Genomic DNA, 16,551 nt, shown 5'->3' with positions numbered 1-16,551 from the left:
GTCAAAACAGGACAGAAAATAGCCTATTACTTCTAAATTATGTTTTTTGATGTAAAAATCTTGATAACTTTATAAGTGGACCTCAGAGAACAATACAAAATAAAAAAAGGCAGTTCATGACCCCTTTAAATATTTCCCTCAAAGCCATAAAAAGACGAGGACAGTGTCAGCAAACCAATCCTCTGTGATATTACATCATAGACAAAGTAGAGAAAAACATGATTGCAGCAAAATTAGGAATACACTTTTCTGGCGTGTTGTATAGTTGGGTTAGATTTAACACTGTGTGTCTGGTCTCAAGCAGTGTTTTACTCTAACGGTCTCTGTCTTTAAGTTTCTGTCTGTGCCTGTATATATTTCAGCGTTTTTAGGGACTCCGATGATTGACAGGGCAATTTGAGAGTGTCAGGGTTTTCATCACCTTGCTGCGTGTTGTCGTGAGTTGGTTTTAAAATAGATCTATCGGGCCCCTTCGCTGATAGGAGGCTCTCTGAACCGCAAATACACTTATACCTCACTTATCCATAAAATCTCAGAATTCTGCCATCCAGCCCATTTTACCAGAACATTCTGCAAGCAAGCAGTGTGTGTGTTTAGATGCGTTTCAGGAGAGCTCACTACTGCGCCTCTAATACATTTTAACTCATTGTTTCTTTCTTTAACTATGGACATTTTAGGCCCTATGGATTTTTAGGAAAAAAATCTCTTAAAACGTACTTTTCACACTCTTACTAGTTTATTTAATTTGTCTATTAACAGTGTCTGAAAGTGTATAAACTTGGTCTTGGGTCAGTAAGATTTTGTATTTTTTTTTTGGAAAGAAATTAATACTTTTATTCAGCAGGAATGCATTAAATTGATCAAAGTGAAAGTTAAGACATTTATAATGCATTTATAAAAAATATAAAAATATATTCAAGTAGTAAACAGTTATTTTAAATTGTAATAATATTTACATTTACATTTGATCCAAAGCGACTTACAAATGAGGACAATAGAAGCAATCAAACCAACAAAAGAGCAACAATATATGAGTGCGGTGACAAGTCCCAGTTAGTCTAATGCAGTAAACATAGCAATGTTTTTTTTTCTTATTAAATAATAATAATAAAAATTAGAAAGAAAAGAAATAGAATATAGAGTGCTCGTGTTAGAGGGTCAAGGATTTTTTTTATTTAGTAAATATAAACATAGAATAGAGGGTGCTAGAGGGTCAAGTTTTTATATATGATAAATAAAAGAAAACAAGTAAATAGAATAGACATAGAATAGAGAGTGCTAGTGTAAGAGGGTCAAGTGTAGATGGAATATTATTTCACAATATTAATATTTTACTGTATTTTTCATCAAATAAATGCAGCCTTGATGAGAATAAGAGACTTCTTTAAAAATGTAATAAAACCATTAAATCTTTTAAAAAAATAATACCAACTTCAAACTTTTGAGCCACTTTTTTTGTAATGCCAAATGAGGACAATAGAAGCAATCAAACCAACAAAAGAGCAACAATATATGAGTGCGGTGACAAGTCCCAGTTAGTCTAATGCAGTAAACATAGCAATGTTTTTTTTTCTTATTAAATAATAATAATAAAAATTAGAAAGAAAAGAAATAGAATATAGAGTGCTCGTGTTAGAGGGTCAAGGATTTTTTTTATTTAGTAAATATAAACATAGAATAGAGGGTGCTAGAGGGTCAAGTTTTTATATATTATAAATAAAAGAAAACAAGTAAATAGAATAGACATAGAATAGAGAGTGCTAGTGTAAGAGGGTCAAGTGTAGATGGAATATTATTTCACAATATTAATATTTTACTGTATTTTTCATCAAATAAATGCAGCCTTGATGAGAATAAGAGACTTCTTTAAAAATGTAATAAAACCATTAAATCTTTTTAAAAAATAATACCAACTTCAAACTTTTGAGCCACTTTTTTTGTAATGTGCATAATTTACATGATAAATTATGGTTTAATATAATTACATTATATATTTAAATCATATAACAGCATTCTGTGATGGAAATGATGGTGGTAGAAATACACACACAATTACAATAATTTAGCACAATTGCAATATGATTATAAATAACCAATAAATAAAAATGTAAGCTGAAGAAACACTCTAAAGTACTTGAAAGTTTTTATTCATTTTATCCATTTTTTAAGAAATTCAAAATTATTATTAAATCTCCTACTGACTTAAATTGATAGAATATTCAGCATTTAAAAATGTAATTGCATACTGAATTCCAATTGGATTCTTTCTTACCTTTATATCATACTGCATTGTGATTGATCTTTTCTTTCTTATATCTCTTTAAATGCAAATTCTTCATATTCTGACATTCTACTCATTTGAGAAGTATGCATATTTGGACGCAGGGCTGGCTTAAGCATTATGTTAAACGTTTCATCACATCATGACCATGATATCATATTTCCTATGATATTATCATAATATTATCATCTTCATTGCTTAATTTGGACATATATTGCCCTCGGTTGATTATAATTTAGTGCAAGTTTGAATGTTTTTTATAGCCTTGATCTTGGATCCGTTTCTCCTTGCCTCCCTCTGTTATCTGTTCATTTAGATTGCTCACATATAAGCCAAAATTCCTGTGATCCGCCCTGAAACTGATAAATTTTTGTGTTTCCTTGACTCTCACACTCTCTATCAATGCAGCGTTGAACAGCAAATACATTAATGCTGCATGATGTTGTTTGATGAGCCATTTACATGAGGTTAACACTGAACTCACAACTAGTCGACTACTTTTGATATGATCAGTTGACTAGTAAAAAAAAGTAGTTGTTCAGACACTAATATGTTCATTTCTGTTTATTGAGATTAATTAGGATGTGACAAGCTGTTCCCAGACCAGCGTCGGTTCAGTCAGGGTTCATTTCCACCCGCAGCAGTGTCAGCATGCCCTGTGTGTCCTCTCTGCCCTGCCTGACTCTGATTGGTGGCCGGAGCCATCAGCCATGTCTGATTGGATGACTCTGATGACTTATTCATGGAGAGGGCGGATGATTGGACAGTGCCAATTTGTCAGAGTTATAGTTTATTAGTAGCGCAGATGTCCTCGTACTGGAGGATTTCCAAAAGACACACATGTACTGGCACACCCCGACACAAACACACACACTTACACGAATAAATGCATGCACACCAACACACTCACACTCATGACTCGATAGAGACTTTTCACTGGGGTGTGTGTGTACATGCATATAATCATGGCGAACAGTATCTGTGTTTGTACAGGATCAAGAGCTTCATATAGCTTGATTAATTTTTGTCAGTGCATTAGTTCAGTGAGAATATGTGTGTGTGTTTGTGAGAATGTGCTTATTTTTAAGGGATAAATGTTACAGGAAATTGTAACGCTCTAAATATACACTACCATTCAAAAGTTTGGGTTGGTAATTTTTTTTTGTTTACCAAGGCATTCATTTAATCAAAAAGACAGTAATACTGTGTAATGTGATTGCAATTTAAAGTAACTGTTTTCAATTTTAATCTATTTTCAAATGTTATTTATTTCTGTGATGGCAAAAACTGAATTTTCAGCATCATTACTTCAGTCTTCAGTGTCACATGATCCTTCAGAAATAATTCTAATATGCTGATTTGATGCTCAAGAAACATTTCTTATTATTATCAATGTTGAAAACAGTTGTGCTGCTTAATCTTTTTGTGGAAACCATTATATATATATATATATATATATAATTATTATTATTTTTTTTTTGATAGAGTTCAGAAGAATTTATATGAAATAGAAATATTTTGTAACACTATAAATGTCTTTACTGTCAGCTTTGATCAATTTAATGCATCCTTACGGAATAAAATGTATTTATTTCAAAGAAACAAATCTTACTGACCTCAAACTTTTGATCAGTAGTGCAGCAACAAATTAAAATACAGTTTAGAGATGGTATATATATCCAATATTTTTTCCATATTCTTTTATTTTATTTTCTTATTCGTTTATTTAATGAAACATATTTAAATAGTTGTGTTTTCCATTGATGCAAAGTCATCACAAAATTGTAATGTTATGCTAATCTCTAAAATCCCACTTGCCTAGGGCATTTCCAAACACATTTGCTATTATTTTATTTTATTTTATTCAGACCACTTTGCAGAGATTTTACAGTGTATAAGGGTTTCAGGGAGTTTTTTCTTCTTCCCATTGTTCCTGTAAGAACACTGCATACCTGTGCTAAGTTGCTGTAACACACAACCTTTTGTGTCTTATTATTTTCGGACTTTCTTAATCTACATATTGGTACTGTTGCTGTTGGCACATGGTCTGTGGCTTATGAAGTAAAATGTAAGTAAATGCCACCGTTGCCCTCAGTGTCCGTAGAGGTACTGCTTGTATGTGTTTTAAGCTGGTGTCTCACCGCAGTAGTTTATCAGCCAGCCAGTTTACGACCCTCTCCTTCCTGCTATCTGGAAAATTCCACTGAGACGCCTCTGTTTGCTCACTCCCAAATTGGCAAGCGGCTTAATTAGACTAATTAGTCAATTAGGTAACTGTAGCATGCACATTCATCGGTTTAAATGACAGAATACTTCAGGGCTGTTTGGCATTGAATAAAGGGCATACTGCAGATAATTATAATGTTAGTTTAACAGCAGTCTGCTGCCACCACTGAGAGGAGTCTGAAGACTTCATTAAGAGCCCACAAATGCACCGCTTGGGTGAACCAGAGGTTGAAGACATAAACATGCATTGCATGATCTGAGTATCAAAACTTAGATACTTTGTCTGGATATGGGTCTTGGTCTTTGGTTTCAGACAATCCGATTCATGGTGGTAATTACTTGACATGACATTGTATCTTTAACACTACAGAAAATTCGCAAGAATTCCAGTGTTAGTCAATCAAACTAAAGTAGCTCAGAGTCTGAAAATAATGCTGCAATAAATTCAACATTCACTTGATTGAAATGGACAGCCTGGTTCCTCAGTCAATTGGTCTGGAGGTTATATTTTGGTTCGGATCTGGACCTGAAGGGATCTAGTTTTGGTCTGGGTTATAGAGGGTCTCGTCTTGACTCCAGCTCTGATGGTTGTTCACTTACAGCACAGGCTATTATAGAATCAGATAAATGTGGTGTCCTGACCTGACCTTTACAGCTCGCTGGTGTTTATACATGCTTAAAAATAAATGTTTTTCAGTGATTCTTTGCAGCATAGTTTGGTTAGGTTTACAATGTGTAGTATTATTGAGTTGGATTTTGATATTAATTTTATAGATTTTTCAGATCAGCATTTTGGTTTCTGGGCTCTTTAAACAACTACAGCCTAATTTTTTTTTTGTAGAACTAAATAATGTTCTCTAATACTGTAGCATCTGATTATAAAACACTTTTTGTTTCTGACTGTAACCTTTAGTTTTAATAGTGAGGCTAAGTGTGATATGTATGTGCCAAGTATAACAACGAGTCCAAAATGGAGTTGGATACTCAATCCTCACTGGTCAGATTTCCATGATCTCTGACTGGTGGCATCAGGTTCCTTCTCTGTCCAGCTGAGTCATCGTGATATAATAGATTACTGCATGGCTGTAGACTTGGATTGTGTTTGCATATTGTGTTATGCTGTTTTGGGTGCTTTTGTCCAACTGTCCATAGAAGGGAGAAGGAATGCTGGGTAACGCATTGTCTTGTTTATTTATTTTGGATAAAAAATGTGAAACTGCATGTAAGTGTATTGTGTACACTCCCACATATTTGCTAGACTACTATAATAGAGCCTTTCAATTATACACACATTTCAATATCACACTCAAAAATGAAAGAAAACCGACATATTTTCAAATTATATGCATAAAACATTCAGATTCAAAAACAAGAAGTGGAATTTTCAAATTTAAAAAAAAAAAAAAAATAGAATTTTGTTTTCAGAGTCACTGAACAGATGGCCTCTGTTGCTTCCCTTAACACACAAGTACATCCTTGAAACCGTAGCACTTTTTGCAAGAATGCCTGAGATCCCATATGGAGAAATTTCTCAAATCAATTAGTGCACATGAAATGTTTCCCACCACGTCACATTAACATGATAAACACCTGCTGAATAATGAACATCTAACAAATCACATGCCTTTGTTCTTGATTTGCGCTGTGTGTGTGTGGTAATTTAGCAGTGTGTGATTCCAGAGGAACTTCAGTGTGTATTTAACTTAAGCGCAGTGTGTGGCAAAACCCTTTAATCTGATAATCCACTTTATTTTGATCCACTTGTTCATTCAGACTCATTTTCAACAGCCTCATACATTCTCTCGCTCTGGCCCTGTCCCAAATTGCACCTTAAACCCTTGCGGTCTTCCTCTGTGTCTAGAGAAAAAGTTTTATTTTATTTTATTTTGTTTTTATTTTTTAATAATACTTCTGTTCAGTAAGGATTCGTTAAATGAATCAAAAGTGAATGTAAAGACAATTAGTATATTAAAATATTTATATCTCAAATATATATATATATATATATAAAAAAAAATTCTGTCCTTTTGAACTTTGAATTAATCAAGGAATCTTTTTTTAAAAAATGTATCGGTTTGCACAAGAATATTAAGCAGCACGTGTAAATTTTAAAATATAAACAAATAGACAACAGTTATTTTAAGTTTTTGCAAAAAATACAGTTTTTGGTTTTTAACTTGTATTTTTAAGAGATTTCTTTCAAAAACATATATAAAAAAAAATCTTACTAACTTTTAAAACCAATGTTTTTAACCAATTCTGAGTCTTTTGGTCTGTTTGTGAGACAAAGCTATTTTATGGCTTAAGAAGACTTGTAATAAACCACACTGGTCATATAAACTATTTTTTTGGTGCTTTTTGTCTTTTTTGGCAATATAATTTAACATCCATTCATGCATACCCTACCAGTGCCATTTGTAGTGCCATTTGTAGTTTTAAAGCTTTGCAATAAAAATCACCTACCGCTTTCCTTGAATGCCTAATTTGCCCTTTTGCGCTTTATGGAACAATGAATGAAAATTCGGGTTGGAATGACATTATGGTGAGTTAAAGTTGACTTTTTACTTTTGGGTGAATAATATAGAATTAGCACCTGCATATCTTAGCTATTTTTATCTTTATTTGAACTCAAGAATTCATCCACTCAATTATTTGATCACTTAGAAGGTCTCTATAGAAATGAATGGAAGTTCTGGATACGTATAATGCTTTTCAAAGCTTCATATAATATAGTTGTTGTAAAACAGTGAATTTTAAAAGAGAAAATTCATAACTGTTGGAAAGACAGTGGTTCTAAAGCTTTAGTAAGTTGATTTGAATTGAAGAACATTTCCTCAGGAGAAAGCTCTCCTTTGAGCAGTCCTGCTCTCTCAAATGTAAATGACTCTGTGATTGACAGCTAAATGAGTGGCCTCGTTAAACAGTTTATTTCTTAGAGCTTGGAGCAATTATTTCAGTGGTTACAGCCTCAGGTTCTGTCAGGAACTTGTATTGATGTTGAAGGAAGTGATTTATTTGGCTGCTGAATGATATTATAGTGTGGGTCACACTGATCGCCCAAAGGGTCTTAATGAAATAATTTACCCCAAAATGAAGTTTTTGTTATTTATTCAACCTCATGTTGTTTCAAACCTACATAATTTTATTTCATCTGTTCACACTGTTTTCATTGCTTTTTTTTTTTAATGTTTTGGTCGATAACCGAAAAAAGTAATAAAGTTACTGTAGGAGTAACAACTAAGAAAGTAAGAGATTTCTTTGCTTTAGGGATTTATAGATAAAGGTAGACCCTCCTCGATTTAAGCAAAATCTCTATCAAATACAAGCAAAACTGAATATTATGTGGCATTTAACATAGTTCTGAATTAGATTTTTTTTCACTTGAATATTGAATATTTGAAATTTAACACAACTGAATTTTTGAATGGCAGAAAACTTTCTTTGCTTTAGGGATTTATAGATAAAGGTAGACCCTCCTCGATTTAAGCAAAATCTCTATCAAATACAAGTGCAAAAATAATATAGAGCTATACTGTGAAATTTTTGGGGCAAATCAGGTAAAAAGTATCTGATTAAAGTTGTGTGTGTGTATATACAGTGGGTACGGAAAGTATTCAGACTCTATAAAACTCTGCTATAAAAAAAAATTCAGTTGTGTTAAATTTCAAATGTTCAATATTCAAGTTTTAAAAAAAATCTAATTCAGAACTATGTTAAATGCCACAAAATATACAGTTTTGATAAATGCCACTTGTCAATAATTCCAATTTATACAATACAAATTCAAATAGTTACATATTATAAGCTCCATAATACTCTGCATACACATTTTTTTTATTCCTTGATTTTTCCAATCTTTTATTCCTTGCCATTTGTCTAATCTATCTATCAATACATATTGAAAAAAGTTGGTGTGGAAACAAATTTAACAAATTAAATTGCTAGTCAATTTCACAACATCCTCGGCTGGATGTTGGTAGTTGGCCCGACTTTAGGTGGCTGGTTCAACTCTGGCTGTAAGGAAGCAAGCTTTCAATACATAAAGATCTTTATGAAGATCTTTAAAACTTTCTTTAAAGAAAGAAAAGGGAGTGCTCTAGCCTGGTGGCTAAAGATTTGGACTAGTAACAAGCTATCACCATTGTGCCCTTGAACCGCACTCTTAACCTCAGGTTGCTCTAGTTCCAGTAACTTAAAATGGTGATGACATTTATGCTCCCTCGCTCTCGTTCCAGGAGATAATGCTGTACGCTTGAGTGGTGTCTGTAAACACACCATCCCTCAGGCCTTCGCTGTATAGTGTGTGTGTTCCTGTTTGTGTGGCCTTGTGGGGCAGTTGTGGCCTAATGGTTAAGAGTAGGACTTGTAACCCAAAGGTTGCAGGTTTGAGTCTCAGGTCCGGCAGGGATTGTAGGTGGGGGGAGTGAATGACCAGCTCTCTCTTCCACCTCTTCCACCAAGGTGAGACCCTTGAGCAAGGCACCGAACCCCCAACTGCTCCCCGGGCACCGCAGCAATATGGCTGCCCACTGCTCCGGGGGCGTGTGTGTTCACTACTGTGTGTGTGCATTTGGATGGGTTAAATGCAGAGCACAAATTCAGAGTATGGGTCACCATACTTGGCCGCACGTCACTTCACACTATTTATTTAGTGAAGAACATGAGGGCTTTTCACACTTGAAATAATGCTGGGTCATTCTAAACCCCTGGAAAACGGAATCCTGGGTGATCTAGCTTCACTCTGTTTCACCTTGATTCTTGTTTCACTCTGCTCATAATTGACCTGGCGTTACAAATGAATCCTGGCTATTCATACGCTAAAGTTTCACGGTACATTTCTAAAACCCAGGTTAACATTCTTATTTGTATATGTACTATGTCAGTGTCATTGACTGGACAACCGCAGCATGCAAAGTGCTTAACGGCTCTTGCAGGAATCCTCATCTTATACTTCTATGCCACCTGTACTATAAGTTTTCCAGAATGGAGTTTACAGACTATAAAGGTAAGAATTAAACTATATTTTCTTCACTCCATTTCACGTTTTCTGTCACCATTTGACATTTTTCCACTTAAATGCTTTTTTTATGAGTTTTATATGAGGCACGCCATTTGCTATGAAGCATCTAGCCGTAACATTCTAACACCACATCGTTTCGCACTGTACACGTTTAACACTACAGTACAGGGTTAAAGCCCCGTTCACACCAAGAACGATAACTATAAAGATAGCGATATTAGCGTCCACACCAGCGAACGATATCGTCTGTTTATTCTAAGCGCACATGCGTCTGCCACTTTAAATTCTTGAGCTCGTTACAGCAGGATGGATTCTGATTGGCTGTCAGCTTTTTATCGTTCATCAGCTGGAGAAAAATCGTTTTGAAAGTGATTCCAATGATATCGTTTCTCTTTGTCTTTATCGTTATAGTTGTGGTGTGGACTCTGCTATTCTTTAATATTGAGAACGATTTTTAGAACTATGTCTTTATTGTTATCTTTATAGTTATCGTTCTTGGTGTGAACGGGGCTTAACACTCCCCCATGCTCCGGAGCAGGGTTTCACCCCGGGTAAAAAGCTAAATTACAAGTGCCTTTGTCTTTTAAAAGTGGGCTTAGAACAATGATAACTAGGGGTTAATCGCGGTGTGAAAAGCCCTATGGTGTTCTCTGGGCTCTGGACAATCACATTGCACTGTGTGCATTGTACTGACCACACACCATCACCATATGCCTTGAGCAAAGGCTGAATTAAATAAAGGCACTGTGTAAATTGAACTAATTATTAGAATAGTATTACCAACTGGGTAACACTGTACAATAAGGTTTCATTTGTTAACATCAGTTAACTACATGAGTTAACATGAACAAACAATAAAAAGATAATTCCTACACATTTATTACTCCATGTTAATTTCAACATTTTTTTCATCAATACATTATTAAAATAAGAAGTTTTATCTGTTAAAGGGGTCATCGGATGCAAAATTCACTTTTACATGGTGTTTGCATATAAATGTGTCTTAGCAGTGTGTGGACTCAAGCACCCTACAATGATAAAAATCCATTCACTCCTTTTTTAATCCCCAATAAACCTAAATAGTCACAATTATCAAGCCTTTTGATTTTCTGAGCAGTATGACATCATACTGCTCAGGCCCCGCCCACGACCGCTGAAGGACTGTCCCATATTAGCATATTTCCACCCTCAGCCAGTTTTCCGCAGTTTTCTCGGTGCATGAGCAACTGTAGCGAAAACAATGTCTCGTATGCAATGCAGGGGTTTTGTAGTTGGATGTAAAAGTGAACATAAGGCCGCTTTCACACTGCAAGCATGAGCAGCGTGTACTTTTTCCAGCGTGCATGTTAACAAATGAGTGCATTCCAAAGACTATAGATATGATATATATATTTCCATGAATACTATGGCAAGTCTGCTGCTGCAGTGACGATGAAGCTGACGCTCAGCTCAAGTTTGCTGTGTGAAACAGGCGTAGAGTCTTCATTTTCTCCTGACATCAGACTGAGGATGCAGTGGATTAGTTTGGTTTTTGATGGTAACGCGCCACCAAATACACAGAAAACAGAAGAGAGAGAGAGCTACAGAGCTGTCTTTGACAAGGTAAAAAGGGTGTTGTTATACTGAAGTATGTTGTTGAACTGAAGTATGTTACAGACATGAAGACCCTAAAGAATCACCCCAACTTGTGGAAAATGGGCATCCGATGTCCCCTTTAACAGGCCTGAACGTTAACAAAGATTATTAAATAATGTAACAAATCAGTTACTCATTCTTAGTTAATTTTAGTTAATGCATTAATTAATGTTAACTAATGGGAACCTATTGTAAAGTGTTACAATTAACTGCAATTGCAATAGTGTTGTTTTCACTTAATTTCAATAATAGGGTAAAAACAATGAAAACTCATTTAATATTGCACACTGGGATGTAGATGGGATGTTATGACCTTAATCAGATACTTTTTACCTGATTTGCCCCAAAAATTTCACAGTATAGCTCTATATTATTTTTGCACTTGTATTTGATAGAGATTTAGCTTGAATCGAGGAGGGTCTACCTTTATCTATAAATCCCTAAAGCAAAGAAATCTCTTACTTTCTTAGTTGTTACTCCTATATTAAATAGAAAGCAAGTGAGACTTTTGCTTAGTTGACAACCTATTTAGATCATCCACTAGTGTACATTAGTTAAGATTAAGTAAATATAACTACTTTGAGTGCATTAAATCTGAGGGTAAAGAGTGTAAACACTGTGTGTCCTTCAGTACCTCTCTCTCTCCCTCTCGGTGACCCCATCATTGTCTTATGATTTATAAGGGCTTGTGTATTTCTGATGCTGACTCTAATGTGTAATTGATTGGGGTCATTTGAAAGTGTTCATAGATGCTCCTGCAGTAATAAGCTCACTTTACCAAACACTGCGTTCCTGCTCAGGCCTGATGTGATTTTTAAAATAGAATACATCCGAAACATGCAATTGCTTCATTAAACTGACATAGGATAAAGTATTTTAACATTCAAAAAAATTCAGCTTTAATTTAAGCAGTAATATTTACACAGAAGATTCTGAAAAATGAAAGTGAGTGTGTGTCTGCGACAGTTTCTGCTGTAGTGTATCTGTCTGTCCCGGTTGACATTTATATGATCTCACTGACTGACCTTTACTCAGGCTGCAGGTGTGTAAGGTTACATCTCTGGGGGAAACAGAAGACAGAAGCCATTTGAGACTGCATCTCAATGCTCTGTTACATCACACACAGTATCATGAAGCCTGATGGGAATAGTAAGGATTCGTAAGTGTGACACTGTGTTTGAGTGTTATGTTTGTGTTGAGACCAGAGAGAACACAGCTACCATCATTTTTTATGTGCTACTTGATGTACTGTAAACCAACAAAAACTAGGCAGAGGTCACAAGAGGCCAGTTTAGTCTCATACAAACATATTAGATCTTCACTGCTTCAGACATTAAATCAGCAGTCTGTTGAGATGTACTATATATATATACTATGAAGTTTGGACTTTGTGAAAAATAATACATTAAAAATGGTAACATCTTAATCAACTGGTTTTATTCAAGTCAAAAATATTATTTAACACTTGCTGCTCAAAAACATTGATTATTATTATTATTATTATTATTATTATCAATGTTGAAAACAGTTTAGCTGCCTAATATTTTTGTGAAAACCGTACATTTTTTTCAGGATTTTTTGATGAATAGAAAGTTCAAAAGAACAGTATTTATTTAAAATATAGGTTTATTTTTTTTTTTAGAAAAGTAATAATTAATAAATATGTCCTAAAAGTAATAAAAAACTTAACTTTTGAATGATTTTTAGTTGATGGAAAGTACAGGAAAAAAAATCGCAAAGACTTCAAATGGACCCAGAACAGCTTTCATACTTGGTTTGTGTTTGTCCATCATGTTTAAGGTTATGTGGTTAAGGTTTTAACCATAACTATAGTTCAATCATGACAACTCTGAAAATTTTAGCATGTTCATTGGCTGCATATGCGGCATGAACCAATCAGCTTGTGCCAAGTCGTTTAATTCTCTGAATATCATCAGTTACATTAACACCCCGTCACAATGCGCCATCTAGAGTTTCATGACTGAACTATATATTTAGTTGACTCTGCTTGTGAATGTTCACTACAAAGACAAACATTTTAGAGCTATTTTTGTCACAAGTTACTTATAGTCTCTGAAATGCAAGTTGTTCAATATTAACTTCATAGTTCTGGAAAAAAAACAAAAAAAACAAAGCTTACCAATTTTGTCTTGAAAGCTCTTAGAGAAATTCTGGTCCCTGGTTAGGGATGTTATTTACGGTTGTTTATAATTTTTATTTTTTATTATTCATTAGTATGCCAACTCAAGGAAAATTGTATGTCTGAAAGAACAGCATGACTCATCAAATTTTTCAATATTTCTGTGTGTGCCTTTTAGGCGTGCATGGATGTACTGGTCTGTGTGTGTGTGTGTGTGTGAATAATGCATGTTGTGCACACTTGTATGTGTGTGTGTGTGGTTGAGATCATTTTGCGGCAGCTGCTTATCAGGGGCAGGTGTATGTCGGCTGATACCTGCTGGAGCCGCTGAGAGCAGCCTACCTGGAAATTGATGTCTCACATCAGTGACCCGCTCTCTGCCCAGCCGACGACAACAAGCACCCGCGCGGGCTTTACCTGCGTGTTCTACGCTGCTTTGTGCCTGTCATGTCGCTTTCCGTGCATATTTGCGTCCATCTGATAATGACAGGGTTAAAGTGTGTGGGAATTTAAGAGAGGGGTGTCAGAAAGGGTTTGCATGTGTTGAAAGGTTATCATGTCCTTCACCGCTCCGATGACATTTGGAGCAGCGTTGTCTGATGGGATTAATCCACCGGCCCCCCTGTCTCCACTGAGAGTCACCTCCTCAACCGCGCAACCCGAATCTCCAGCCTCTCTCTTGGTTTTTTCTTTGTTTTCCTACTGTTTATCTCTGCTTCATTCTCTCAGTCCACTCCTCTCTCGCTCCTGCTCTATTGATTCTTATTGTCATTCAGGTTAAGCTCGCAAAGACCAAGCAATTATGTCTTCAATCTGACAGTATCTAGCAGTGCAGTGCTCCTCCACGTTTAATTTCGACCTGGATAGGGGTTGTGTTCGTGTGTCGCCGAGGTGCAGGAGCGTTTGCTGGATGGTTGGGAGGGATGTGTGTATAATTGAGTCTCTCTCCCTCTTATCTCTCACAGGAGAGAGGGTTTGACATTTAAAAGGTTTCTTTTTCTCGTTCTCTCTGTCGTACTCTGAGGTGACTGCAGGGGCGTCAAGACTGGTGGCTATAGACAAACCTGATATTGGCAACCCCAAAATTCGGAACCCTCTCCCAAGCTGATTGACTGCACAAGACTGTGCACAGCTCTAAACCTTCAATGGTCTTGCCAATGCATGAGCTGTTAAGTGAAGGCAAGAGATGTCCATGCTTTTTAGAGCCCTGAAACCTTGGTCCAGAGCAGTGTTTTTTTTTTTTAAATGCATTTTATTTTGATTTAGTTTTTTAATTTTATTTTGCTGTTTTTTTTGCTTTGTTTTGCTTTTATTTTAAATACACTACCATTCAAAAGTTTGAGGTCAGTAAGTTTTTTTAAGAGAAGGAAATTTAAAAAATCTTTATTTATTTATTTATTTATTTTTGATCGAAAGTGACAGTAAGGACCTTTACATTGTTACAAAAAAAGTTTAATATAAATTCTGCTCTTTTGAACTTTCTTTTAATCAAATGAATGAGATTAATGAGAAACTTTATCATATTTTTCATATATTCATATCATATATTTTTACAAAAATATTAAGTGGCACAACTGTAAATAGAACACAGTTATTTTAAATTGTAATAACGTTTCACAATATTACTGTTTTGACTGTATTTAAATTAAATTAATGCAGCCTTGGTGAGCATAAGAAACTTTCAAAAACATTACAAAATCTATCCGACGCCAAACTTTTGAATGGTAGTGTACAGCACACAGAAATACTTTTTTTTTTCATTTATGTGTTTTCTTTTTACTTTTTGGCACTGAATGGAAATGGGCTTGAGTACTTGAGGGTGACGGCAATAATTAATCATGGCAACACAATAATTGCACGACTTTTAAACATGTTTTTGAAAGGAAGTGATTGGTTGCAGTGACATATTCGGGTACCTTGCAGTTCGATTGGTTTTGGATTGAAACTGTCCACTGTTTTTCAGTTTGGCATAGGAATGGTGCTCAGTGACCAGTTTGAGGAGGGTTGCTTGCATTTAATAACAACTAGACAGAGAGCAACTAATATAATGATAATCAACATTTCTTGGCTGAATTCTTTTCACGGAGCTTGTTACTGTGCGTTATGGAATCATCTTCTCTGTGAATTTGTCCTGAAGAAGGTATTTCTCTGCCTTAAAATTTGTTAAAATCGTGCCTTCAAAAGCATCTCATTAGGTTTTGGAACAGAGCTGAAGAGTGCATTTTATTCAACTGTCATGCCGAAAGTTTGTGATTTTATACACTCTTTCTTTGTTTACCTTTGGTCTCTCTCTCTCTTCTTTTCCTCTCCAGATTAACTGAGAAGGTCAATTGCCAATTTTCCTCAGCCATTGTCTTTATCAAAACCAATATTAATTTAGGCTAATTAGGACCTGGAGCTAATGAGCATTGCAAATAATTAGTTCATTTATAATCCATAACATCTGTGGTTTGTTAGGAGCTCTAGGAGCAGTACAAACTCAAGCAGACGCAATAGAATCTATTGAGGTGGGTGGAAAGATGCACAAACACACACAAACTCACAGACTCTCAGCCACACATCTGTCTGTCTGTCTAGTGGCCATTGACTCCTGTGACCTGGAGACCGAAGCTGCCCACCTTAATCCTCCAGCCACCAACCTCCTTTTCCTCTATGACCTCACTGTCAGGAGTGCAGCCACGGGTAACGGGAGCAAGTCAACAGGCCAACAGATAGATAAAGACACCAATACCTAGTGACCTGCCCATGAAGGCAACATTTTAAGACATAATATATGCACTTCAGCTGCAAAGTCTGAAAGGTAGCTTTATCACATGCATCTTTCTTAGAGAAGGTCATTTCAAAATGCATTGCAACAAGCACAGTGAAACAGAAAATCCATCCAAGATGATAGATGAAGCAATAATTTCAGTTTAGAAAAATATCAATAAAAATAGGTAAATAATAACAAATTTGACTAAAATTTTATTTTATTTTATTTTACTCCGTTACATGCTAATGGCAAATTCTGTTAAAATAATTATTTTATTTTTTACATTTTTACATTTATTTTATTAAAAGCTGCCTATTTATTACAAATTTTTAAAGATTTATTTTTGGCATTTTTGCCTTTATTATGATAGGACAGTATGTTGACAGGAAGTGACGTGGGACAGGATCAGGAATTTTATTTTATTTTATTTTATTTTAATATTAGGCACATTTCTCCATTATAGTGATGCACAAAAAAAAAAAAAAAAAACCCCATAT

General features: G+C 35.1%; 1 protein-coding gene across 1 annotated transcript in view; it reads left to right on the top strand.

The window, feature by feature from the left end:
• LOC107676383 (cadherin-23-like) overlaps nucleotides 1-16,551 on the top strand; it is a 267,703-nt gene that overhangs the window by 14,049 nt on the left and 237,103 nt on the right. Inside the window, exon 3 of the mRNA XM_016470905.1 lies at nucleotides 6,190-6,199. Within this exon, the coding sequence (XP_016326391.1) occupies nucleotides 6,190-6,199 (10 nt within the window). The remainder of the gene's footprint in view (nucleotides 1-6,189; nucleotides 6,200-16,551) is intronic.

The sequence above is a fragment of the Sinocyclocheilus anshuiensis genome, unplaced genomic scaffold (genome assembly GCF_001515605.1).
Source record: "Sinocyclocheilus anshuiensis isolate Anshui unplaced genomic scaffold, SAMN03320099.WGS_v1.1 scaffold961, whole genome shotgun sequence".
Classification (NCBI taxonomy): domain Eukaryota; kingdom Metazoa; phylum Chordata; class Actinopteri; order Cypriniformes; family Cyprinidae; genus Sinocyclocheilus; species Sinocyclocheilus anshuiensis.
Note: the sequence above shows the minus strand (reverse complement) of the source record. Positions and strands in the feature narration are given on the sequence as shown.